This window comes from Opisthocomus hoazin, chromosome 16 (assembly GCF_030867145.1).
Source record: "Opisthocomus hoazin isolate bOpiHoa1 chromosome 16, bOpiHoa1.hap1, whole genome shotgun sequence".
Lineage (NCBI taxonomy): Eukaryota > Metazoa > Chordata > Aves > Opisthocomiformes > Opisthocomidae > Opisthocomus > Opisthocomus hoazin.
The window spans coordinates 13,449,821-13,474,620 of NC_134429.1; the positions used below are offsets into that span (position 1 = coordinate 13,449,821).

A 24,800-nucleotide genomic window follows, 5' to 3' on the forward strand; every position below is an offset into this window, starting at 1 on the left:
AGACTTGCTTGTCCCTAGCAAGAGTCTGTGAAAAGTTCAGGAGAAGGTTGCAAAGAACTGAAATAGCTGTTGTTGTTTTGGAGGCAGGGCGTGTCTCCTCTTAAGTTCATGCAACTTACAACATGTTAAATCTGTCACAGATACACTCCCTACCCCAACCTGTACCCTGACCAGTCTCCCAGTGAAGAGTGGACCATGGAGGAACGCTTCAGACCTTTGACCTTCCATGGCTTGATCTTGCGCTCACAGCTTGTCACACTCCTTGTCAGGGGTGTTTGTTACTCCGAGAGCCAGTCGGTGAGTCTTGCTAATCAGGAATTGTGGCAGAGACATCCCTACCCTCTCAGCTGAGAAGGTTGGGAACAATATTTATGGGTGCCAAAAAGAATTTACCTATTTTTACACTTTAGGCAGTGCATCTGTGTTTTAAAAGCTGCAGATGGATAGTGCAGAGCTTCCTTGCAGCTCTAGAATAAAGATACTTCAATTTCTGTTTAAGCACCCCCAGGAAAAGAGGACAGCTGCTGTTTAAAAAATAAACCAACAGACCCATTTGTTGAATAAAGGTGCAGTCCTGTCAGAACTGAAGAATGGATGGCAGATGTTAAATACAAACAGGGCAACCAACAGTGTATACTGTGTGGTTTTATTTCTGCGTGCCAGGGCCTTACCAGGAGAGTGTCAGCTGTATCACTGAGATCAGTATGAGCAGTTGTGTTTGAGGCCCACCTTCCACACGGCTGATTTGTTGCTGTCCTCCAGTGTTGAGTGTGGATCTGTCAGAGGCTGGAGAGCAGATCCATTGCTCTCTGAGCTAAACGCCTGTGTAGGTTTGGGCTTGCACTGCTGCATTCTGAGATGCGCTGCTAGGAGTACCTCTGCAGAAGTTGTATGTGTGGGCATGGGAGGGGGAGGAGATCTGGGTAAGCGATTAGGAGGCATGGTTTGCTGGGCTGCTTGCAAACCCATGTACTATCTGGGATGGTGACACATCGGTTCAGAGGGATTTGCTTTAATTGCAGAGTGCAAGTCAGCCTCGTCTGTCCCATGCAGAGATGTCAGAGGATTACCCCCGCTATCCAGACATCCATGACCTGGACCTTACGTTGCTGAACCCTCGCATGATAGTGGTAAGAGATGCACTGCACTGTGACAGTTTTTCATTATACAGGTTTAGGACTGTCCAAGCTTTTAAAAAAAGCTGAGAGCATGTTTAAGTCTACCTTTGAGTGTAGTGTCCAACATTCTGTACTTATGCATTCAGTCAGCCTTGTCTTGCATGTGGAAATCAATCCTTGTACCTGCGGCGAGGTAACATCACACACAGGTGCTTTACCTTCAGAATAAGATGTTGCCTGTGTCATTTAACTTCCTTCTACATTAGACTCCTGACTGAGTGAGACTCGACAGGCAGACTGCTGATACCTGTTTGGAGCTCTGTGTGCTGGCAGCTCAGTCAGTGGCAGGCCTGTCATTGTCTTTGTGACAGGAAGGTTGCTGTGTAGGCCAAAGTGCTTTTTTAACATACGTTCTTATTTTCATGGACCTGCATTTATCCAGCTCAAAGGTTTTCTGCAGCATTGGACTTTTAAGACCATGGGTTACGGTGTTCAAACAAACTGTGACAAATTCAGGTTCATGAAATAATTTCGTATTTGTGGAGAAATAGGAGCTGCCCATAGTCCAATACCCTGTCCAGAGATCAGTGAGGAGTTGTAGGAATTGCTTGTTAGCTATTCCCATAGACCATGAAAATGCCTCCTGTAAATAACATAATTGTTTTTCTTTCTTAGGATGTCACCCCATACATGAACCCATCACCCTTTGCTGTCTCGCCAAATACTCACGTGTCGCAAGTCTTCAACCTGTTCAGGACAATGGGACTCAGACATTTACCAGTTGTGAACGCAGTTGGAGAGGTGAGTCCTTATCTCCATTTTGTCTTGGCTGAGCAAGGAAGCCACTGTGTTTTTTGCAACGCTTTGCACCTTTGGGAGAATTAAGATGTCTTTTGACATCAAACAGAAATGCTTTAAAGAGATCAGAATGTGATATTTTAAGGCTCTGAAGTGTTGTTGATTACTGTGACTTTGTTACCATCTTTTGTGTCCAAGCCTGCTTCCCACTTTCCCTGCAAAGGGCAGGACATGCAATCTCTTTCCTGTCTCAGATTGGCAGTGTATAGAAGCTGTTACTGTCTTGTACCTGTTGAGAGACCTTGAGCTCATCAGAGGCCACTAATTTGGCTTCTGCTTTGACAGCTTTATTCAAGGCCAAGAGCAGAATTTCCTTGTGTTGGAGCAGGAGTGTTTTCTGCTGGAAGGGAACTTCAGTTCTGTTCCTACATGTAGGAGCATCAAAATAAAGGAGTCCTTGAACTGTTGGTGCTTGATTCACTGTACATGTCTCATTGCCGTCTACAATGCTCAGGAATAATCAGTAGGTGTCAGTAACTTCCTATAAACATAACGAGAAACTGTTTCCCTTAAGCCTGAACTGGTCTGTCCCTATGAGACAGCAGTGCTTTTCCTGCCTCTTGGGGTTCCTAATAGCTAGTCTGCAGAGCCTGTTGGTTGAAAAAGAGAGATGTTGATTCATCCCATGTTTAGTACAAGATGCTCTTGTAGTACTAGAGAGCAGCCTAGTTCTAAATTCTTTCAATGTGTAAAATGACTGAAGTGTTTCATCAGCTGAAATGTGTGGTTTGACTGTTTCCCCAGCAGGCTGGGAGAGGTTCCCTTTTGTAACCTGCCAGCTAGTGATGGCCAATGTGCAGTTGCCACTTTGCTGGTCTTTACCATTTCTCTGTTTTGGTCTTTAGAACTTTCTAGAATGTATCTGATATGAGCTGTCTGCAGTCATGTCGTGGCATACCAGCAATATCTCTAATGAAGCCATAAGAGACAGCTTTGTTATTTCCAGTTACAGTTTTCACTTTCCAAAGGGTTTAGTTACATCCATATGCTGTCTAACATGGACAGCATTTCACTTCCTAGGCAGGGGTAACTACTGCTGTGTCCAGACACGATAGCAGCAGTTAAGGTGTCTGTTTGGGTATAGTCAAAGCTGTGTCTTGCCTGTAGATAAGTGCTGGGAGAGGGAGGGGCATTGTTTTGGTGAGATTTGAACTTGAACACACTCTAATTCAGCAGTGGTCAAGAACTGCTTGCAGATTCCTTCTTGTTAGGGGGTTGGAAAGAACAACAGCTCTACCATGCACGTCTCTTAGTGGCACATCTGTGATACTGACTTGTATCTTTTTTCCTCTTTTCTTCCTCTTTAAGATTGTTGGGATAATCACTCGGCACAACCTGACCCACGAATTTCTGCAGGCAAGACTGAGACAACACTATCAGACCATTTGATGCCCCTGCCCACCCTGCCCCACTGCTGGTGTGGCTACCTCCCTCTTCCAAGCCTGCACACGCGCTCGCATTCTGCTTGGACCCCACAAGGCCCAAGACTTGCCGTTTGGCTTCTCACATGCATATCAAGCCTGGGGAGCTGGAAAACATCTTGCTAGCCAGAGAATTAGAGGACCTGCCTGAGCCCAGAGCTGTTGACTGGTGTGAGGCACTTGGTTTGACCACTCTTGATCCAGGTTTTTTCTCTTCCTGTGCCCAGGTTATCCCCTTTCATCAGATGTTGTCCTGACACTGTCTGTTCTGCTATTTTGTTTTGGTTTGGGCTTTTTTAAGGGTTGGAAAAAAGAACCATCTAGCTCCGCAGTGTCCCGTGCAGAGAACTGCAGCGTCTTTTCCCTGCCCTCCTGTATGTCTCCCTTTTCCTCTTCCTCCCTTGTTCCTGCAACTGTTGCCTTATTTGTGTGAGAAGGGGGTCGCAGTCAAAGCTGAGGGGAGATACAGAAGTTTCCAGTTATCAAATAGCTGCTCTGGAAGATGGCTTTTCTCAAAAGCAGTATTAAAAAACCCAACTCTTTGGAAGTACACCTCTCTGAGTGCTCCCAGTTGCCCATATTTTTCCACTTTGGCTTCATTTGTTCCTAATTTCTTTCCTTCTTTCATGGGGAAGCATCCCTGCTGTGATGTTTTTCACAGCAGCTGATGTTTGAGAGCAGCTCAGTAAATCAGGAGTTTAAAACAGTTCAATTCTGTTTACTGTTTGGGATTATAAATATTTAATACATTTGCAGAGCATTTCGTTTCCCTCTTAGTTGTTGCTGTTCTCTCCCTGTAAGAGACTCTTCGAAGTCTCTTTGTGGCACTCCACTTTGTCACTACCCTGACACTCCTGCATTTCTTGGCATTTGTAGGCACTTTGTCCTTGTGTTGATCCAACAGTGAGAGCCTGGGCCACCTTTCCAGCTAGGGTTAGAGACCAGGGAACCCCACGTCCTCAGAGCAAGGTGAAGTGTTGCTTTCTGGAGGCAAATAGAACTGATGCCCTGTCTCTGGTCTTGGCTGAATTATCTCTGTGTCGTGAGAGGAGCTGGTGTCACTTCAAGCTGCATACAGGAGGGATACTTAGTGCTGGTGACTAATGGGCAGAATCTACTGCAGGGTGATAAGTGAGGCTGTCTGGGCTCTAAAAATGCTTGGGATAATGTCTGCCACTGCTGAATATCTGTAAGGGTAAAATCAGCACTTAGAAGCCAGTTGCAGCCAGTTCACTGCTTTAGCAGGTACCATCCTGGCCAGCACCTGTATTGTTCCAGCAGGCACCTGCCTTCTTGAGTTTTGCATACAGATAACCCTCAGTGGGAAGCCAGCATTGTGCCTCCAGGGGCTGCAGAGCTGATTGGCTTGATAAAGCACAGAGCATTCTCTCAGCCAAGAGACTGGGCCAAGTACCATGGGGAGCATATCACAGAAAAGCTTCTACACAGCCTCTGAGCGCTCCAGTTAACCTGTTGTCTGCCATAAGGAGCTATCTAGATGAGAGTTGTGGCAGAAGGAAATCAGATGTTATTGTTATTTTCTGAATTCAGGAACTCTATGCTGATGATTTTCCTCACTAAGCCTGAAGAAGTTCTGCCCTTTCCTTACATGTGTCAAAGCACTAAATCTGTTAAAGCAACCTCTTTGACTTTGTGGAAGTGGATTGTTCCAGGGCACTGCTCTGCAAACTGCTGGCTGCTGAGCCCTACTACAGTTAGGTTTAGAATGAGGTTTTGTGCCCAGGGCACCAGCCACGGTCTTGATGTAGGGCTCTCTGAGTCACTGGAACTCTTAGATGTTCATGGAGTCTTTGCAGCCCAAATAGATGGCGGACAGATGTATTCTCTGGCTGTGTTTGCAGTAAAGACAGCGGAGTCATGGGAGGCGCTTGAATTTTGTCCAGCAGAGGAGAGTTTTCTCTTACAGAGGTTCCTGAGGCCAGGTTTTAGGGTTGAATTGGTCTTTGTCATACAGTACATGGCATGGCTTAGCTGGAAGGTTTGATTTCAGCAAAGCTGTTAGTAAGCGCTTAGATTTCTTATTTATTTTTTTATTCCTCTCCATTGATGTCTGGAAGCCTTTTTTTCCTCTTGGTGTTCTTCCCACCTGCTGCCTTGTTAAGAGAGGAAGTGCAGGTCTTTGTTTTTAAGAATGGATTTATACCATTTACACAAAGGAAAGAGTGGGCTGTGGTACGTGCAGTAGCAGTTGTTGAGAGTTGTGGCCACTCTCTAGGGCTGCTTGGGAAGAGGCTTATCTGAAGAGCCGGGAATAAGTTTGTTCTTTTCCCTTTCTTACTGTGGAACTTGCAGCAACAGCTCTTGGCTCCTCCACTAAAATATTTTTGCTGGCTTCTGAATTTCCTAGCTAAATTTCAAATAAGCCCTTAAACTTTCCAGAGTAAAGCGAAGGTGTTTTCATACAGCCAGTATCCATCTTGAGCCTTCAGCGTGGCCTCCTTAGCTGGGACAGGTGTGGCATGTTCCTCAGAGCATATGACTGGGCATCAGCTACCGCTCTTGACTTGCAAGTCGTTTCCCTGTAAGTAGACTAAGGATGTTCTCTCTGGATAGTCTCTGCACATGATCTCTATAATACCTGTGTTCCCTAAGCTCTGGTCTTGCACTGAGCTATCCCAAGAAACTTCCAGCACCCTTTTGCACTCTCTGAGGCTGGACTGTAGGTTTGAAATATGTTTCTGTTAGCCTACCTTTCATTCAAAGGATTTGTGCTTATGGGCAGTTACAAATCACAGGAACCCTGTTTTGATGCAGTTTCAGATCACTCTAATGTGGAATTAGCAATCCCATACTGTCAGAGCACCTCTGAAGAATGCCCTGTGTCTCTCCATGACATATCTTTTTCCTCTTCCTTGTGTTAAGTGGTTGCGTGCGTAAGGTTCCCTCTCTTCCTGCACATGAATAGGGCTCCTTAGATTGTTTGCCTTGAGCTGGTCGTGTCCTGTTTCTTTTCTGTACACAAACTGCAGCAGTGTATTTTGCTGCAGGATGTCTTGTCCTCACTACTGAGGCCTGGAGTTAGGCAATCCAGACAAGATGGGCTGAAAAATCTCATAAAGATTTCACAGAATCACAGAATCACAGAATAGTAGGGGTTGGAAGGGACCTCTGTGGGTCATCTAGTCCAACCCTCCTGCCGAAGCAGGGTCACCCACAGCAGGCTGCACAGGACCTTGTCCAGGTGGGTCTTGAATATCTCTAGAGAAGGAGACTCCACAGCCTCCCTGGGCAGCCTGGGCCAGGGCTCCGTCACCCTCAGAGGGAAGAAGTTCTTCCTCATGTTCAGCTGGAACTTCCTGTGCTTCATTTTGTGCCCGTTGCCCCTTGTCCTGTCACTGGGCACCACTGAAAAGAGCTTGGCCCCATCCTCCTGACACCCACCCTGCAGATATTTATAAGCATTTATTAGGTCCCCTCGCAGCCTTCTCTTCTTCAGGCTGAACAAGCCCAGCTCCCTCAGCCTCTCCTCGTAGGGGAGATGTTCCGGTCCCCTCCTCATCCTCGTAGCCCTCCGCTGGACTCTCTCCAGTAGCTCCTCATCTTTCTTGAACTGGGGAGCCCAGAACTGGACAGAGTACTCCAGATGAGGCTTCACCAGGGCAGTGTAGAGGGGAAGGAGAACCTCCCTCGTCCTGCTGGCCACTCTTCTTGATGCACCCCAGGATTCCATTGGCTTTCTTGGCAGCCAGGGCATACTGCTGGCTCATGGTTAACCTGTCATCCACCAGGGACACCCAGGTCCCTCTCCGCAGAGCTGCTCTCCAGCAGGTCCACCCCAAGCCTGTACTGGTGCATGAGGTTGTTCCTCCCCAGGTGCAGGACCCTGCCCTTGCCCTTGTTGAACCTCATCAGGTTCCTCTTTGCCCAGCTTTCCAGCCTATCCAGGTCATGCTGAATGGCAGCACAGCCTTCCGGTGTGTCTACCACACCTCCCAGTTTGGTGTCATCAGCAAACTTGCTGAGGGTACATTCTAACTCTTCATCCAGGTCGCTGATGAAGAAGTTAAACAAGACTGGGCCCAGTACTGACCCCTGAGGGACACCACTTGTTACCAGCCTCCAACTAGACTCAGCACCGCTGATGACAACCCTCTGAGTTCTGCCATTCAGCCAGTTCTCTATCCACTTCACCGACCACTCATCCAGCCCACAATTCCTCAGCTTCCCTAGGAGGATATCATGGGAGACTGTGTCGAAAGCCTTGATTTGTCTGAGCACGAGCTGTGCTTCCCCATGAGAAGGCCACCTGCCTTCAGCCTGCTGTCAGCGCTGTCTGCTCTGCCTGTGCATCTGTCTTATTCAAACGTTTCAGCTGGAAAACACACTGCTTTCACTCTTTCAGTGGAGAAGTTTTAAGTAATGATGGTGGGTGACCTTGTCAGCTGCTTTAAAGGGAAATCTCAGTGTGCAATTGCTGTTCTGTAGCTTGCGGAAAGGGAATTACAAGTTCACGTGACGTTTCGATATGCAACATTTCCCTTCTGCTAAGGACTGATGCGAAGGGGCTTGTGTTGAATCAGTCTTGTTCTCACACTTGGGTCACTTAGTTCCTTTCTTACAACACTAACTGCTTCTACTCTGGCTCTGGTTGCTTAGTGATTTACCAAGAAACTTACTTCTAACATAGGTGCCTGTAATCTTTTACTCAGAGCAACACTAAATGAATAGTAACCAAGAACTGGATTAGTATTGATGGCGAAAGTTAGGGGGTAGTATGGGGCATTCTCCCCTGCCTCATGGTTTCCTGCGCGGTGTTGATTATGCAGGTTTGAATTGTTAACTTACTGTGAGCCATTCCAATGGTAGCAACTTACCTTTCCATTTGTTTTTTTGCACTGTTTTTTTGTTAAGAAATGATGTAAGCTAATTCCACAGTGTATATAAATGGTATTTTTTTTTAAATTTGTATGAACATATTTTTATTTGAACTATGGCACTTGGGAAGTATTCATGTAACCATAACATGTCTGAGAGTAAAATGTTTGTGTGTCTCCTTCAGCACTTTCAAGGCCTTTTGATGTTTCTAGTGCTGTCTTATTTTTGCGCTTTATTATAATAAAACTGGTAGAACATGATAATATCCAAGAATATGATTTGAGGTAGATGAGTAGTTGCTATTTATGAGCCGTCTGTATTGAACATTTTGTGCAGAAGGTTCTCTGAAGCTGGGCAAAGATAGGAATTAGCGTAATCCTTTAGGCTGCAGCCACTCTAGTCGCATGTTCTCTCACAACAGCTGTTTAAAATGAAGGACTTATCAAATGTATGATAAGGAGCTGAAAAGTGCACATAGTGCTAGAGCGACTACTCCTTTTCTTACCTGAGAGCTCTTGCTTTCCACACTTAGAGTGCAGTGTTACACCTCTTGTTTTACAGGTGACTTCTCCAGGATGTGAAAAATCTTAATTTCATCTTTAGCTTTTATGTAGTTTGTGGCTATCTTTCGTGCATTATCCTGCTGTCTACATTACAGAAAAGAACTTGTGATAATTTTTGATCTTTCATCACATGCTTACAGGCCAAAAATGTGAGTAAGTACATTCTTCGAGCCCTGTAGAAACATCTGACCCAAAAGCTCACTTCACTGCCCTTCCATGCGTGTGCTGTTTTTCTGGATCAGGTAGCTGTGTTGTACAGAATGCATGTAGTAGCTCTCTGATGCTCGCTAATACAAAGTCAGCCAGCAGCTCATCTGGCTCCTGTCCTCAGTCTCTCGCTTGGAGCGTGTGTAATGACAGGGAGAGCCTGAAACAGGTAAAAGCATCTGCTGGGAGGGGGTGGCAGAAAATCTGGGTTTGGGAACTAAATAAATGCCATGGTGGTTTTAATTAAGCTGTGCTCCTAGCAAGAAATCAGGGTAGAGGAGAGTCATCAGGAGAAAAGAGTTAGCAGGAGGAGCTCTGTTTCAGGTCTGCTACTGCCTTCAGCCATAAATGCAGTAATGTAGCGGGGAATGAGAGAAGCATTTCCTTCCTAAAATTGGTGTGCATTAACTGCCACTTTAGCATAACAGTAAAGGAGGAAAGAGACTACCCATCTTTTGTCTTCTTTCTCACATCCCTCTCCTGAAAAAAGAGGTGGAAGAGGTGTGTCTGTCCATGCTTACAGATAAAGCTTGACAGTTTGGTGTTTGGGTATCTTCCTCACAGCCAAACCTACTAAAGCAGCCAGTTGGGGTGATGCAGAATCCAGACGCTTGGTTAGAGCTTTTGTCAGCGTTAGGGCTGCTTTGAGTGTCAAGATTATACGCAAGGTGATTCCTATGACAGGGAATAAAAGCAGTAAAGCTTCTTGTCTGAAGGAGAGATGAAAACCAGTTATAAGTGGTGGTTTGTCTTGCATTTTATCATGGGTGATAGAGGTGCTTGCTAGAAAAGCTGTGTAATACATTTATGCTTAAAGCAACCAACTTCATGTTTAGATTAAAATCCCCTTCTACCGAGGTTTATGGACTTATTAAAGCCAACCATGTGTCGTAATCCCTGTACCTGTAAACTGTATATCTAGCAAAAGAATTTAGTGTTGTTCAGTGAGGTTTTTTTTTTGTTTGCCTTGCTTTGCTACCTACTTTAGAGTGTGTGGGTACATGTACAGGTGTGTACCATGCAGCACACAGGAGGAAGCAGAGGGAGCGGAGGCTGGCCGCCCTCAGCTTCGCTGCGCCTCTGTGTGAGAGGAGGGCATGGAGCTGCTCTTCTTGTCCAAGGTGCTGAAGCGCTGCTCGGCGCCAGCGGGACACGCTCAGTCTCGCCAGCACCCACTGCAGCTTTTCAAATGCGGCGTCTGAAGAAGTTTGTTCGTAGCTGGAGTGAGAAGGCAGTAAGTTCCACTGCTGTCTGGGAAGTGAGAGGTATTGGTTAGTGAGGTTTAGACGTTGAGATCACTGTTTAAAAGTATTCAGGATGTCCCTTTCAAATTAGAATGCTGTTTCAAAACTGCAGAAATAAAAGCACGAGTCGCTGTATGGGCCATATATGGTTTGACACACATTTTAGAGATTCTTAAGCATCTAAGAGCAGGAGACTGGAACCCATACATGCTGGTTTGAATAGATGAATGTAGAAAACAATACTGCACTGAAGTACTCGGGACTAGCAGAAAAGATCGTACAACCCTGAGAGCTTTGCTGACTGCCCCAGCAGCTCCTTGATGCTTATACTAGAGGATATCTCTGTGGGATGGCCGACTTCATCCATTGGTTTTGTCTTTTCTTTTGCTCCTTCCCAACTGCCAGTATAACAAGCCTGACTGTAGCTGCCTTCTCACTATCTTCTGTTTTCTTAAGACTTCCCTGCCTCCCAACTCTGCTTCCTTTTTTATGTGGGATTCTACTGTTTTCCAAGAGAGCATTCAGGAGATGGGAAGGTAGGGAGAGGTCTTACAAATCCTCCTTCCTTTCTTTCTACAGAAAAGACCCCAAACTGACACAGGGACATGTGGCTGCAAGGAAAGTTCTTGATTTGTTTGAAGATGTTTCGCACTTCAAAGGTGTGAGAAAAGCACCAGAAAAGATACCCCTTCCTTTATCTCTCAGCAATGCCTCTGGACTCTTCCTTCTTTGGTGTGAAAATTGAGACGAATGTTGGACAATTGGGTGCCAACTGTCTAACAGGAGCTGTACCTCTGGGTAAGCATGCAAGAGACTCAGGGAGAAGCGGTTTGCAAAACAGCAGAGTTACCAACAAGCTTTTTGCTCAATTCTGAGCATATGACCGTACTGCTGGTTGCCACTGTCTTTGGGCATGGTGCTGGTGTACTGTCATCTGTAAAGAGTTGCTGCCTAGGATGACTGGGACACTCTCATGGAGCAGGTGTCAATCAGCAAAGGCCTTTGAGGGCCAAGCTTCAGTGAAAATAAATCAAGCAAGCTGCATATGGCCAGATTGTTAAGCAAATTGGCACAGCTCTACTCTTTCCAGGAGTGGAGAATGTGTGCCCTATCCTTCACATGTGATTTCTTAGAGAAACAAAGCAGTGGTGACAGCCCCTCTTGGCATTCTTGCCTGCAGACTGGGATTTCAGTGAAACATTTCAGCTAGTGGGAAGCTGGAAAGGGATAGGGCAGTGTCTGAGGGGGAAAGAAACCCTCAAATCTAATTAGCAAAAAAACTCCACACCGACCAGACCACTTTTGCAAATAAGGCTTATGCCTTACAGTGTGCATGAAGTGTAATTACTGTATTTCAGAGTTCAAAGGAAAGAAAGCTGCTGAATTATGCACTGCCAGTCTGGGCTACTGCCAGAAGCTATTAGGAAGTGAGTATGAAGTCTGGCGTTGCAGGAGGTGGCAAATGTTATTAGAGCTGGGTGGAGGGTGTTAGCCTGGTGCTTCTCTGATCTCACTGGGATATTTTTTCCTTTGCACAATGAGTGTGGTAGCACTCGGATACATCCTAGGTGCTGTGCTGTGGGGGTTGATTGAGGTTTATAAAGCACTCTGATGCCTGACAGGATGGAGGAGTGCAGGATTTCAGGACCCTGCCCTGTGCTCAGTGCTGAATAGTTACTTGAAACGTAATCTGCATTAGCCGTTTCTGACATCAGCTCTTGCTTTGCAGTGATAGCTTTGTCCCAAAGGCATCCTGTGGTTAGACTGTTTCTGAATTGTGTACAATTACAAGCTACACTGATTCCCTGTCTTGGGGCTGACTCATGGCACAGTTCCTAAAGCAGAACTCTACAATATTATTGACACATGGCACCAACTTTATCTTCCCCTAGGGGAATTTTCTCTAGAAGGCTTGAGATGTATCCTGGATAGGTGTGAAGACTTAGTAAGAATATGTTAATCTTCAGTTCATGCCCTTACAAGAACTTGTACTGCTTATTTCTCCTCCAGTCCAGTCCCATATTTTCCTCCAAAAAGTTCTACCATGATTAGTTTGCAAAATTTACAGGCACCTAAGGCAGATCCACTACAAACCTGAAGGAATCTGCCTCATCTTCAGCCATGGCTCTGTGCAGAACTGGCTACTGCTGGAAGAGAGCAGGGCCTGGTTAAAAGGTGTACCTACATCCTTTTGTGGATAGCATGTGCAACTGTGCAAATCTGCTGCAGTGACAGCAGCAGCAAAAGAAATAAAAGGCTGTCAGGTTAGCACCTGATGTGTACATGGGATGAAAGGACTGTCCTTTGAATCTTTGAGCCATGAACACAAGTCCAAGTTGCTGCAAAGTAAGGTAGAGCACGAACGTGTAATGCATCCCATGCTGTGGTAACTGCTTGTACCTCTCTTCTTCCCCTGCTGTAAAGGTCAGCCTGCTGACCTTCAGTGAAGAGCAGGGCAGTGGCACTTGCCATTGGTATTAATGGGTAGTGTATGTAAAACAGATGATAAATGAATTCACTTGCTAGCTCTCTCCAGGGTCTTTCATTTCTGCACCTACAGGCTGAAATTCCTGGCCTCGCTGAAAGCGAGTTCCTAGTGGAGCCTTTTCTGTCTTCTGTATGCACCCTCTTGGCCACAGTCTTTCTGTATCCCTTCAGAAAGCAATCAATATAGCTCTAGAGAGACATGTAGCTTTCGGATGTCCTTGCATTCTCCATAAGCAGTGGGCTGCTTTTGTCTGTGTGCTTGTTTGGGACTGGCTGTTCCCTAGGCTGTTTCTTGCTCTCTCTGATCCAGCTCTCACAGCAACAGTGATAGCTTTGTTTCTCCTTGCAGGTGATGCTCATTGCCTGTGGAGCTGATCAGTGCTAAGTTTCTCTCATTCAGCTTTTCCAAGTGCTTATTTCTGCTGTTCTGACCTGACTGTGAGATTTCCCTGGGGGAGCTTTACAGCTCAGTGTGTTTATGGGAGTAGCAGTAAAAATCCAGCCACAGAGATGCTTTTTTCCTCGATTGCCTGCTCTCAATTAGGTTCTCCCAGACCACAGGGTCTATTAACATGCTGTCTGCAAGCCAATACAGACTTGTTCCACCGGGAACTGGCTTGCTGTTAATACTCGACCCACCTGGCTTTAGGTCAGGCAGTGCCAACTCTTCTTGCCGTTTTTAGCACATTCCACTGAACACATTAGTGTTTTGTGCCTTGCGGGGCTGACAGGGAGGGACAAGTTACAAGGCCTTGATGTGTCTATGCAAGTTTTGCTTGACTGGGTAAAATTCAGCTCCAGCAAGGGCTGTTGTTATTGGAGTATGAGGATTGTTTTTACTTTCCTTTATAGCAGTGCATGGTCTGTTGCCTGTTGCTAGTGTGGAGGAATCCACCTGTGTGTTCCTGCCTTGCTGCAGTGAGAAACAAATGGCTGCAGGGGTGTGCTTGGAAAGCCTGTTTGAGAAGGCAAAGCCGCATTGTCCCCACAAAGGATTCCCAAAGGGTGACTTCACACCACCTTGATTTGTGAAACCTCCTCTGAGTCAATGCAAAGTCACTAGCTTTTCCCTGCAGAGATGTCTAACGGTAGCTGCTGCGAGTCTTGATCTGGGAATCAGTTCTCCTGCTGGGGAAACCTATTTGGGCACTGTTGCACAGAGTATTTTACGTTTGGCTGGTGCTGCTGGAAAGAGAGGCTCTGACATGTGATTTGTATCACACTAGGTGTTGTTGGAGTGGAGCAACATGGTTCCCTCAGAGTAGAATTCTGCTGTTCTTCACTAGGGAAGAATCACAAGGTCCAGCGTGGCAGGGAGCACGCAGATGCCTCTCAGAGGCCGTGTCAGCAGTACAGGGAGTGACTGGGAGGGCGGCATGTCAGAAGAGTGATGTGTGACATAAGCCCTGTTGAAGTGGTAGAGCAGCCTTAGCTGTAAACAGGCATGTGCAGGAGTGATGTGCCATTCAGCACTCAAATTTGTGGTTTCACTGTAGCTGTGGTTCCTGAAAGCTGTTGTCAGCTACTGTCATGGCTCTGACACATCCTCTCCGTAGCCTGTTTTGACCGAGTATCGTTCCTCTCCCTGTGTGCATAAGCAATGTCAGAAAAAGACTTCTGCAGTTGAGACTGTCCTGGTGCTGCTGAATGAGCCCCGAGAGTGCTCAAGTAATAGATGCTAGGGATGCGACCCAAAATTAGATGCTCAGAATAACGCAATTTCTAGTGGTATGTGCAAACACAGGACAGTTGCGTTGAGCCTGGGCTCAATGCCATTGCTGTGGCTGACTTGGGAATCTAAGCTATTTGGTCCTTGGGGTGCTAACTGAGTGTGGTCTTGGCATTATAACCCTATTTGTGGGGGGAGAATGTGATTTGGGCCAAATTCAGATGATAGGCATGAAACCTAGCTACAAAGGCTTAAATGAAACCTTTATCAGACTTGCAGTGTTCACATTAGCCATGTTTAGAAGAACTTTATGAGGGGCCATTCCCAGAAAGTGGTAAATTTTATGTACTAGCTGCTTTGTAGTTGGAGTGATCCCACCTTCCCTCACATGAGTAATACCATGATAGGATTCAAGCCTGTTAAGGATCCGTCAGGAGACACTGGGGATCAGCACCTCAGCCACATGCAGAGTGAGACAAGACACAGTTAATGATGTATCTTTCTGTTGATGCTCATAACCTTTATTTGGTCAGTGCTAGAAAGCATATACAATGAATTCCCTTTCCTCCCTCTGGTTATCTTGAAACTTGCGGAGTATTATGATTTTTCTTATTTCTTTTCATGTGAATTTTGCTTACATGAGGGATTTGTGGCAGTTCCCTTGACTGAATAATCTATACCAGCAAAAGGACTCTCTTGTTACTGAAACTTTGTCTATAGGAGGACTCATGTTGGTCTTGCATGTTGAGCAAGCTTTTTCTTCCTGCTAATCTGTTATAATTTCTTAGTGCAGAGGAAAAAACTCTAGTTGAAAAACTCATTTTCGTTTCTACGAAGTTCGTACTTTTTCTGTCTTGTATAAGGAAGATGCAGCCTTGTGAGTACTAGAGTACCAGTAAAACATAGGCTTTTCACTTAGGAAAACACAGGACATTTTAATGCAACAGACAGGAGAGAGGTCCAGCATAGATGTCTAACGTGTTAGTTTTATTTAAATATGGTCTCTTGGTGCTAGAGTAAGAAATGTTCTTTAAAAAACATCAAATAAATAAATAAATAAATAAATAAAAATAGGAATAACTTTCTGTTGAAGAGTTTAGAAAGCATCCGGCTTTCATCTTGGGAGGAACGGGTACTGCAAAGCATTCTTCAGAGTAGGGCATAGGGAGGTTGTCCTAATTCCTCCTGGAACCTGCAAGCCAAACATGAAATAAATGTTACTAGAACCAGTTTCTCTCTCAGTATGCGCCACCACTGTCAGCAGTGCTTTTACCTACCCAATAAATAGATGCAAGGTTTCTTTTGAAAAACCAATACTAGCTTAAATATTAGACTAAAATGAATTCCTTTCTCAAACTGTGTCTTATTAAAGACTTAAATGAGAACCTGCTCCTCCCTTGTCGCATGACACAGATGCAGTCTATTCTGTTCAGCGAAATGGCTTAGGCGGGACTCACCATTGCAACCCATTCCACTCAGGGAGCCGATTCTATCAATTCTCCTCCCGAAGCAGCCAGAATCTCTCATCATCCTGGGCATCTGCAGCCCCCTCAGTCTCTTGAGGAAGGGGTTCCTGTAGGACAGAGGGGTGCTGGGTGCTAGCCTGGGTTCAGCCTTCTGGTCATCACTGTCATCTATGAGTTCCGGTGGGATCTCTTCCTGGGTTTTGGGCTCTTGCAGGTCAGGATTGGACTCCAGGGCTTCAATCATTGCAAACTTATCCTCCAGTCTCTCCAGCAGAGCCTACAAAAGAAGGATTAATTTCATGAAATTCCCAGTTTTGTGCTCATTTGCTAGCTCTTGCAGTCATCCAATTCTGCATTCATCAGTGGTCCCGTAGCTGCCCCTAGGGAGACCGACAGCGTGGATTCCAGGGTTGCTGGTGGTACTTGACCTCTGTCTTCTGCAGTAAATCCCTGGTCTTCACATTGATGCCACATATGGCTAGCTCTAGCTGAGAGCTGATTGAAGCTGCTTGCCACAGAAGTGTATTTTACTGGCAAGGTTAGAAGAGCTCTTGGCAGAGAAAAAAAGCAAGGTCTGAGTTGCGCTGGGGGGTACTACTCAATATGGTATTTCCCTTGTGTACCAGTGATACACGGTCTCAAAGCACCTCTGAATCCGTAGTCACACCCATGTACTCAGAAGTTGCAATGCTGCTTTCCAGCAATTGGCTTTTTTTTTCACTAAGACCATCTGCTTGTTTCCCCTGGCTATTGCAGTGGACATCACTGGGAGAAGCTCTTGGTGTTTTTCACTAATCTCTGCCCCAGGAGTTATAGGATTGCTGCTCCTTAAAGTAACATGCGTCTCCCTGAAAATACCTGTATGCAAAATTTATGTCCGCTATGTGACTTTTTCCTGGGTACCATTCTCTATAATTTTTAAGCTTTATGTAACAAGGATCAGATGGCCTCCTCAAGGGTAGCTCAGCCAATTAGAGGAATCTAATTGTCCATCTCTAGAAGTAGAGTGGAGTGAGCCTTATGACTTGCTTGACGGTGAATGCATTTGGAAGCCACTCTTCTCGGCTAGCTGCTGGAAACAGCCTAGAGGCATGGGGCAGTTCTAGCCTTGCCTCACAATGTCCTAATCATCTTAGGGAGTTTGTTCTCAGGGTCTGATGCTGTGAGAGGCTGGTCACTGGTACCAGTCCAAGGAAAGGTTTGAGCTTCCAGACTTTGTTTTGCAAGACTGAGTCTTAAACTTGTATTGTGCTGCAATAATGGATCTTCTCTAAGTATCATTCATTAAAATACGCATGTGGTGATTTCATATCTCTAGAAGCTTTCCTGGACGAGTCATACTAAATGATCATACTATTCATCTAGCAACTTTTCTAAAAGTTTGACTTTGGGTACTCCACTTTACCTCCTCATCTTCCATCCACATGCAGCCAGTTCTCTTAAATCCGCAAAGCTAGAGCCGTATGGCTGTCCTGCTTCCCTGTTCCTGCCATTTAGTGGGATAAACAGGAGCCAACCTGAAAGTGTTCTGTATTTTGTTATAGAGCTACTGTGATGATTTATTCCCTCTCTGGGACTTTGCTCCCAGGAAGGTGGATGTTTAAGCGAAATAGAACCAAAAACCCAAAGCAGACATCCCACAACATCAGAATTTTGTTTCCTACTGCTACCCAGCTCAGGTAAACCCAGCACTGGAGGTTATTGCTCTATAGAGCTTCTTTGAACCCCTGTGAAGAACTGAGACTTTGTCCCCCGGCATGCTATTGTTGTCACTATCCGATTGTGCAAAAGAAAGGCAAAAACACCATCTCACACTCTGCTAAGCACCCCAAAAGTTTAACTTTGCAAAAAGAGAGAGTCCTCACCTCCATGCTGGCCAGTTCTTTGGCAGGGCTGAGACTGTAGATAGGGTTGGCTGTGCTGGACTGGAATTGGATGAGCAACAGCAAGAGAAAGCCACAGGAAAATGAGCCTTTAGTGTCCATGGTGCTGGGTTCGTTGGGAATAGGGAAGTTCAAGCTGTTTCTTCGGAGATGTCTCTTCAGGTCTCTTTCTTCCTTGTCCTGTCCTCTCTCTTCCGAAGCTTGTCTTTTATACTCTTTGGGTGTGATCTCTGCTTCCTAGGTTATCAGTGGATTTATCTGGGGCACATTCCAGTCCCACTGCAGGCATGCAGCTCTGTCAAGGGAAGATTCCCTTTATTAGCTGTCATTAGGCAGCAGCTGCTGTTGCTGAGGAATGTATGTCACAAGTCAGTGATTTCATGTCACTCCCCCTCCTCTTGATACCAGGCGCTGTGATTACATAGTCCAGTTGGAAATTCTTAGCAATTTTCTTTCAAGAGACCCCTATGGTCAGATTTACAGAGATGGGAAACAACCCTGAAACTACTCTAAACTCGGCTCAGTTAGAAGCTTTCCATAAGGAAATTACCTTTTACAGAGAAAACAATAGACTTTCCAGATGACTATTTGGTGGAGAGTAAAGGCTGAAGATAAATCTACTTTTAGGACACCTGAAGTATCGTGCACGCTTTCCTTCTGTATATGGAATATGCACAGCCACCATGTACCATGGAGTGTGTTGAAAATCCCAGGTTTGGGCCACTTCTCTTTTCCCATTGCTGTTGAGGTTATATCAGTGTTGAGACTTTGTGTTTGCATGTTGCAAACAGCAGAGGCGCCCCGATCCGCACCTCAATACAGACAATAACTTCTAGACTGACTCTGCCGGGACATCGAGTACCTCCAGCCCCCCCAACAACCGACTTCGGCAGCTTGAAAAACACTAGTGTTCATTAACAGCTAAACGTTTAAATCTGTGGAATTTTTTTAAACATCAATGATAAGGCTTGACCCTACATTGATAAAATTTAAAGAGGAGATGGTCAGATTCAGCAATAATCTTCTTCTTATTACATCATACAAGAAAGCAACTTGCTCGGTGAGATCTTTAGATAGATGGCTTTCGGTGGTATTCAGCCAAGGTATCAGAATCTTGGCCCAAGGAAGAATGAATGAATATGTGTATATGTGTATTTTGGAGGGTTAAAATGAGAGGTTTAATATACTAAAACTAAACAGTATTTATTTGGTTTTTTGAGAGGTGAAGTTTTCAAGATTACATAAAACCTGCCTGTGCTTAAATGAGAAATTACAAAAATGCAGATTTGCTTCAATTTCCTCTTCCAGAATTGTCTCTGTGTATATAGTGCAACTAAAAAATAATCTTTTTTTACAGAACAGCAGGAGTGTTCTAAATCGTGAAGCATATTGCTTATCCTGCATTTCCCTAACATTTCTTGTTACTCTAAATTGAAACAAGAATGAATATATGAACAAGTTGAATATGTCAGTGTAGTAGCAGTATGTTGACTTTTAATACAAATTTGGATCTTGAAAGAATCTCCTGAGTACAGTTTCTAAAGAATAATAGAACAATAAAACATTTCTCATCTCTTATATGTCTTAACATGGTGTTTGTGTACAAACATGTGCACATGCTGTTCACATGATCCGCTACCAAAATTATACTAGAAAGGACATTCTCAAGGTTGTGAAGTCAAGCTCAAATGCTACTTTTTCCTAATATGGCCTGAAGTCAGCCCAACTCTGTGTGTTCTGATGAAGTCCTTTATTATAAGAGCACTCCCTGTTTTTCCCCAATACTTTCTTTTTTCAGTACATTATGGCAGTACTCATTTTTTGTATTATTGTAAGTCTCAACACATTCTTATTTTGTGCTGTTCAAATTGTGCTTAAGAAAGAACTAAGATCCTGGTAGCTTTTTTTATGTACTGCAGTGTCTGTATAATTAGTTACAAGAATTCTCTTACTGCTGCTCTTGGGTGTGTATGTGTGTGTTTGCACCAGGGTTTAACTTTGTATTGTAAACTGAGAAAGTGTGAGAAGATAAACCAGAATTATTCATTTATATTGAATGTCCAGTTTAAGATAACTAGGATCTGTTATTAATTTTTGTTTCTTTCTTCACACACAACCCTTTTGCTAAGTATTCTCTAGTGCTGTCTCTGTGCAAAAACACTCTGTCACTCGATCTGCACTTTGCCTGAGAGCTCAGCACCTCTGTAAAGCAACCCCTGGGGCACAAACCCGGCAGCAAGAAACTGAGGAACACAGTGTCAGTCACAGGTGTGAAATATTTAGCTTGGAGTGACCAGTCCCTGTGAAACAATCTAATATTCCAGGATTGTACTCAATAACCTGGACCCACAGATACTCCTGTCTTTTACTGGTTTGTTCATTTTCCATCTTCTGTATTCCACAGCAGATAAATGAGATGTAGGGGCCTGACTTCAGCCTTGGCAACACTTTTCTAAGAGAGATTTCTGTGCATTATTTCATCTAGTATGTACGGAAGTATGTAAATGGGATAAAATGGCTGACCGTCACAGTAGCTACTGTATTTTCAAAGCCAAGTTCTGCACGCTATTATCCATGTCACAGCCCTGCCAAAGCAAATGGAGCATAAAATGTCAGAACTCAGCTCATCATTATTGAAGCTATAAAGCTCACGTCTTTGGTTGATTGTGGTATCTCAGTATCATCACCCTGGCAAGATTAATATGAACTTTAGGCTTTATAGCCCAGTGATGGATAGTCAAGACTCAGGCATTGCCCATGCTTAGCTGGCCACTTGCCTGGAAAAAACTCTGTTGGGAGTCTTAACAGGACAGCAGGTTCTTACAAAAAGCATGCTGCGACTGGTTTTAGGGTTGGGAAATGGGCACGTTTCACCAGCATCTCAGGGTATGGGGCAGGAGGTGTGGGGACATGAGGCTCCATTAGAAAGCAGCACTGGCTGCTGGGAGCAGAGAGGGGAGAGCACCAAGGGTGCTGCTGGCAGCCCCGTGTGTGGACCCCTGCGAGGAGGATGAGGATGGTGCACAGACAGAGCTGAACCGAGGATCCCCTGCCCCTTCCCCAGCAGGAATGGTGAGATGCCTGTGTTTTTCAGCTCTGTAAGGCTAAGGACTCTAAGCCTTGGGGCTGGTGTCATGTGGATAGACCAGTCCTAGCTGAGGGCCCTGCCTGCTGCATGTCCTTCTAGTGATGTCCCTTCTATTGCCATTTTGCAGCTGAGGAGGACCAGAGTGTGAGCTGATTGGAAAGAGCCTTTGTAGTCCTGTGCTGAGGAAGCGGCTGGGTTTGGATCCCTTTCATCTCCCACTGACTAAACCCTTTGACAAGACTATGCCGTACCCCACCCAAGCTCTCCTTCCCTGCCTCACAATTCGGTTAGATCAAGAAGGGAACGAAGAGATGAGGCCATCAGTGCGGGGAAACAAAAGGGAAATGCAATAATGTCCAGTACAGGGCATGCAGAACCAAGATCATGGGACAGGCCATACTGCAATTAAGATAGTCAAGTGGTGCCTCACTTTTTCCATGGGGGAGGAAACTTATTTTCATCCCAAACATGGATTGTTTCTCCGGCTGGTTGGGATATATTATCTCTGTGATGTGGCTGCCCCTTCCTTCGCTGGACTCTCCAGGCTCGATGCAGGCAGTGCCTTTAGACCAGGGCGTTTGGCAGTGCCGGGAGCCTTGCTGTCTGGTCGGGGCTCCCTGTGCTGCACAGCCTTGTCTCGAGAGGCCGCAGAAGGACGAGGGGGCTGTGCTGGGCCGGGGCAGCGGGGCTTGGCTGCGTGCCGGGCCGGGCAGGGGGAGGCAGAGCCCCGGGCGGCAGGGCCGAGCCCCGAGCGGGCGGGGGAGCCCGGCATGCGGCCGACTGGCGTCTGTCCCGGGTGCTGAAGGCCGCTCCGCCCTCACCGGCAGCCGTTCCGCGGCCGCTGCCAAATGTATTTTTGGAGCGATGTAGCCCTTCTGTCCTTAGCGGCACCCCGTGTCGCTCCGCCGCGCCAGACTCGGCACTGATACCCGCGGCTTAGCCCGTGGGACGGGGTGCGTGTGGGACACTACCTGGAGTTAACCCCAAGCCCAGCGCCCACCGCCTGGGAAGGTTCACAGCTAGCAGCGGTGAAGCCGTCGGGAAAGGCATCCCAGCTCGCTGGCACGGCCCCAGAGCTGGCATCGGTGCCTGACAGTGCCTCTCCAGGGCAGCGTGGAGGGTCGCCGGACTGAGCGTTGTCCCGGAAGGATGCAACCGCCATCCTTCCTGCTGCTGCGACCCTCCGGCAAAGGCTCATCCAGACCTGGTGGGATGCTCTGGCCAGGGTCGGACCGAACCCTTAAGGCAGAGGAGTGCCCTGGAGGGGATTTCTATATCCTCTGACCGTGTGCTATGCCGTGACCGAAAAAAACACTCACAAAAGGCAACGCAGGCTTTGTACAAAAGTTTATTGCTGCATACCCCACCGCCGCTGAGGCTCCGGAGGGAGCCTGGCTGTCTGGCTGCTGAACACCGGCCTGGAGGCTCGGAAAGCGCTTGGGAGCTGGTGCCGGCTTCAGCTTCTCCCTCTCCTCCAGAAACCTGGGAGAGAAGGGCAGAGAGCTGCTGGGGGAGCCGCTCCGCGTCTCTCAGCGGCTGCCCCGACCTCCCCCGCCTCCCTGCGCCACGGGCTCCAGCCCGGCACCTACGGGCTCTGTACTGGTTGCATCCCAGCCCCGTCTGCGCGCCGATCCTCTCCATCCTCGTCCCGAAGCAGCCGGAGAAGTGCCTCCGTCTGTAGGAGGAGAGGAGGCTCCTCCACTGGCTCTGCCCCTCGGCCGGCCGGCTCTCCGCCCCCGGGAGCTCCCCCTCCGAGCCGCCCTCCTCAGCCCCCGCCGCCGGCTCGTCTTCCAGGCCCGGTTCCCCTTCTTCCTCCCGGAGCTGCCCCAGCGTTTCCAGGAGGTCCTGAAGAGGGAGGGAAGGAGAGAGGAGGAGCGACGGCCGCGACGGGGGGGACAGGGACCCCCGCTCCTGCCCCTTCGCCCCGGCGGGACGGGTGCGGGTGGCCTCCCCGGGAGCCCCGGCTCCGGTACCTGCAGGGACCGCAGCTCCGCGCCCTGCTCGCCACCGGCCGGCCGCGCTCCTGCCCATGGCGGGCCGAGCAGCAGCAGCAGCAGCGAGGCCCCGCAGCACAGAGCCGGGAGCTGCATCCTGATCCTGTCCTATTCTGTCCTAAGCGAGCTGGGCACCGTGTCGCTGCTTTGCCCGTGGATACCTCTCCTTATATCCCCACTCTCTGCCCGGAGGGAGCTCAGCTGCCTCCTGCCAGATCCCCGCAGGAGCCGGAGTTCCGCACTCAGCCCCCCGGCTTCGATAAGGCAACTGGTTACAACCGGCCCCACAGGTGACCCTCCAGAAGAAGGGGGTCCCCTGAGTGCAGCAGCTCCTCCAGAGGGAGAGAACTGCCCCGAGTCATCTCCTCCCCTCCTGGCACCACTCATTTTCCCTGTGATTTCCTCCCCCACCACTCTCCATCACTGTTAGGTAGGAGTTGATGCAGCGAAAGGACTGTGCGCTTTCTGCCTGGTTGCTCTGCCTCACATCTGCAGGCAGGCAGGAGCTGTGAGCTGGCCCAAGCAGGGGGTTGATTTCACCTCCAAGGCAATGAGAGATGGATTATTTCTCCTCCATGAGGGAGAGAAGTGGGGGGGGAATCAGAAATTTTCCTCTGTCTGCAGCAGCTTCCAACAGCTTTTTCCTTTCTGTATAAATATGTTTGTGCTATGTGAATAGCCCAGATCCTGAGATTTGGGTTTAGGAAATTTTTTTCCTTTGGAGTTCATAGGATGATGGTTCTTGACTTCCTCTGGCATGGTCTGCAAACTCTTCCCTCTGCAGCTAAGAGGTACTAACCCTTCAATGGCCTAGGTTTGCCTTGAGCAATAGTATAGATGATCACTGTGCTATAAATGTTTCTTGCTTTTCAACCCTGCCTTGGCTACAGCAGTGAATCAGTCACCACCCTCTCCTCATGCCCCACCACCTTTCCCATAAATGATGGTGTCTTCTGTCCCCCACAGCTTGGGCTGGATGAGAAATTCCCGTGGAAAAAATGTTCTTTCAGACAGTCCAGTAGCCTGCCCAAAGAAAGAGATTTTGTAGATCTTTGGATTTAGGCTCCCCAGACAAAATTCTCTGAATTACCAATTTGGTGACTGTAACAGGCAGCCTGTTTGTATGAAACTTTCTCTTGTTTTGCCTCAGAGGTTTGCAGCAGTTTCTTATTAACTTTCAGGAGAACTTTTGGCATCTCTCTTGTGTGAGTGGTGACTTTCAACTATAAATGAGTGCAATTTACACTTGTCCTGGGGTGCAAATCAAGATGACCTGTTTAGATCCTTACAGAATGAAAGGCAGAGCCCACGATATCCAGCGGGTAGAGCAGCAGACGGGGTCCTTTCAGTCACTGCCTGGATAATATTAAAGCAATTACACTAAGTCTCTGCCTTCTGCCCTCCTCGTTTGCTTAGCCAGTACACTAACAAATCTCTCTCATTTCACATGATATGCAGTGGTTTCTGCTTGGGCCCTTATTTCAGAGACTGTCCTAAAGCTCTGCAAAGCCAAAGAAAGCATTTCCTCTGATTTCAGAGGGTTTGAACTAAGCTGTTGTGGACTTATTACTGCTAGGTGCTGTATGAACAAGCAACAACATACTTTATGTTTTTACATCTCCTTCCCCCATTTTCTTGTTCTAGGTTTGTTCCACAAATCTACCTACAGCTGACATAATTTATCTTAGATTGGAAGCGAACTAGCAATATCAGCTGGTGTGGGACAGTGGTCTCTGCATCCGGCAGTCTTACCAGTTGGCAAGCAGTTTTGTTTAAAGCACCACAGCAGTGAAGAATCCGGCAGAGAAATGAGGTATGTTTTGAAAGTATGGTACGTGAATGAAGGAAGCTTGCATCAGGTGGGAGTGTTATGTTGATACAGAACAAGAGCAGATAGCTAAGGTGAGGATGTGTATCATCCTCAATTTTGTATGTAGTAAAGGAGGGGAAAGGGATAGAGGATTGA

The 24,800-nt window shown here is 46.8% G+C and overlaps 2 protein-coding genes across 7 annotated transcripts in view; one reads left to right on the forward strand and one right to left on the reverse strand.

Annotated features, from left to right (window-relative positions):
• Nucleotides 1–24,800, forward strand: part of CLCN6 (chloride voltage-gated channel 6) — a 69,758-nt gene that overhangs the window by 12,299 nt on the left and 32,659 nt on the right. For 5 of the 6 annotated variants that reach the window (XR_012765700.1, XR_012765702.1, XR_012765703.1 and 2 more), the window contains exons 20-23: nucleotides 141–297; nucleotides 1,023–1,130; nucleotides 1,794–1,919; nucleotides 24,479–24,647. Coding sequence is in view for 1 of the 6 variants with exons in the window: in XM_075437482.1 (XP_075293597.1) it covers nucleotides 141–297; nucleotides 1,023–1,130; nucleotides 1,794–1,919; nucleotides 3,285–3,365 (472 nt within the window). In the remaining 5 variants the exon portion in view is untranslated. Of the gene's footprint in view, nucleotides 1–140; nucleotides 298–1,022; nucleotides 1,131–1,793; nucleotides 1,920–3,284; nucleotides 10,068–24,478; nucleotides 24,648–24,800 lie in introns of those variants that run through there. The other variant, XM_075437482.1, reaches the window with a different exon arrangement.
• On the reverse strand, nucleotides 22,268–22,930 carry NPPA (natriuretic peptide A). The gene is made up of 3 exons (XM_075437140.1): nucleotides 22,814–22,930; nucleotides 22,430–22,685; nucleotides 22,268–22,322 (listed from the first exon to the last, which is right to left on the reverse strand). The coding sequence occupies exons 1-3, from the start codon at nucleotides 22,928–22,930 to the stop codon at nucleotides 22,297–22,299; spliced, it is 399 nt and encodes a 132-aa protein (XP_075293255.1). The 3' UTR covers nucleotides 22,268–22,296.

Bases quoted from the DNA above. Each gene is read 5' to 3' on its own strand.
- NPPA (XM_075437140.1), bottom strand. From the start codon at position 22,930: ATGCAGCTCCCGGCTCTGTGCTGCGGGGCCTCGCTGCTGCTGCTGCTG. The intron at 22,686-22,813 runs GTACCGGAGCCG...CTCCCTCTTCAG, and splicing joins CGGAGCTGCGGTCCCTGCAG to GACCTCCTGGAAACGCTGGG. The intron at 22,323-22,429 runs GTAGGTGCCGGG...CTTCTCTCCCAG, and splicing joins ATGCAACCAGTACAGAGCCC to GTTTCTGGAGGAGAGGGAGA.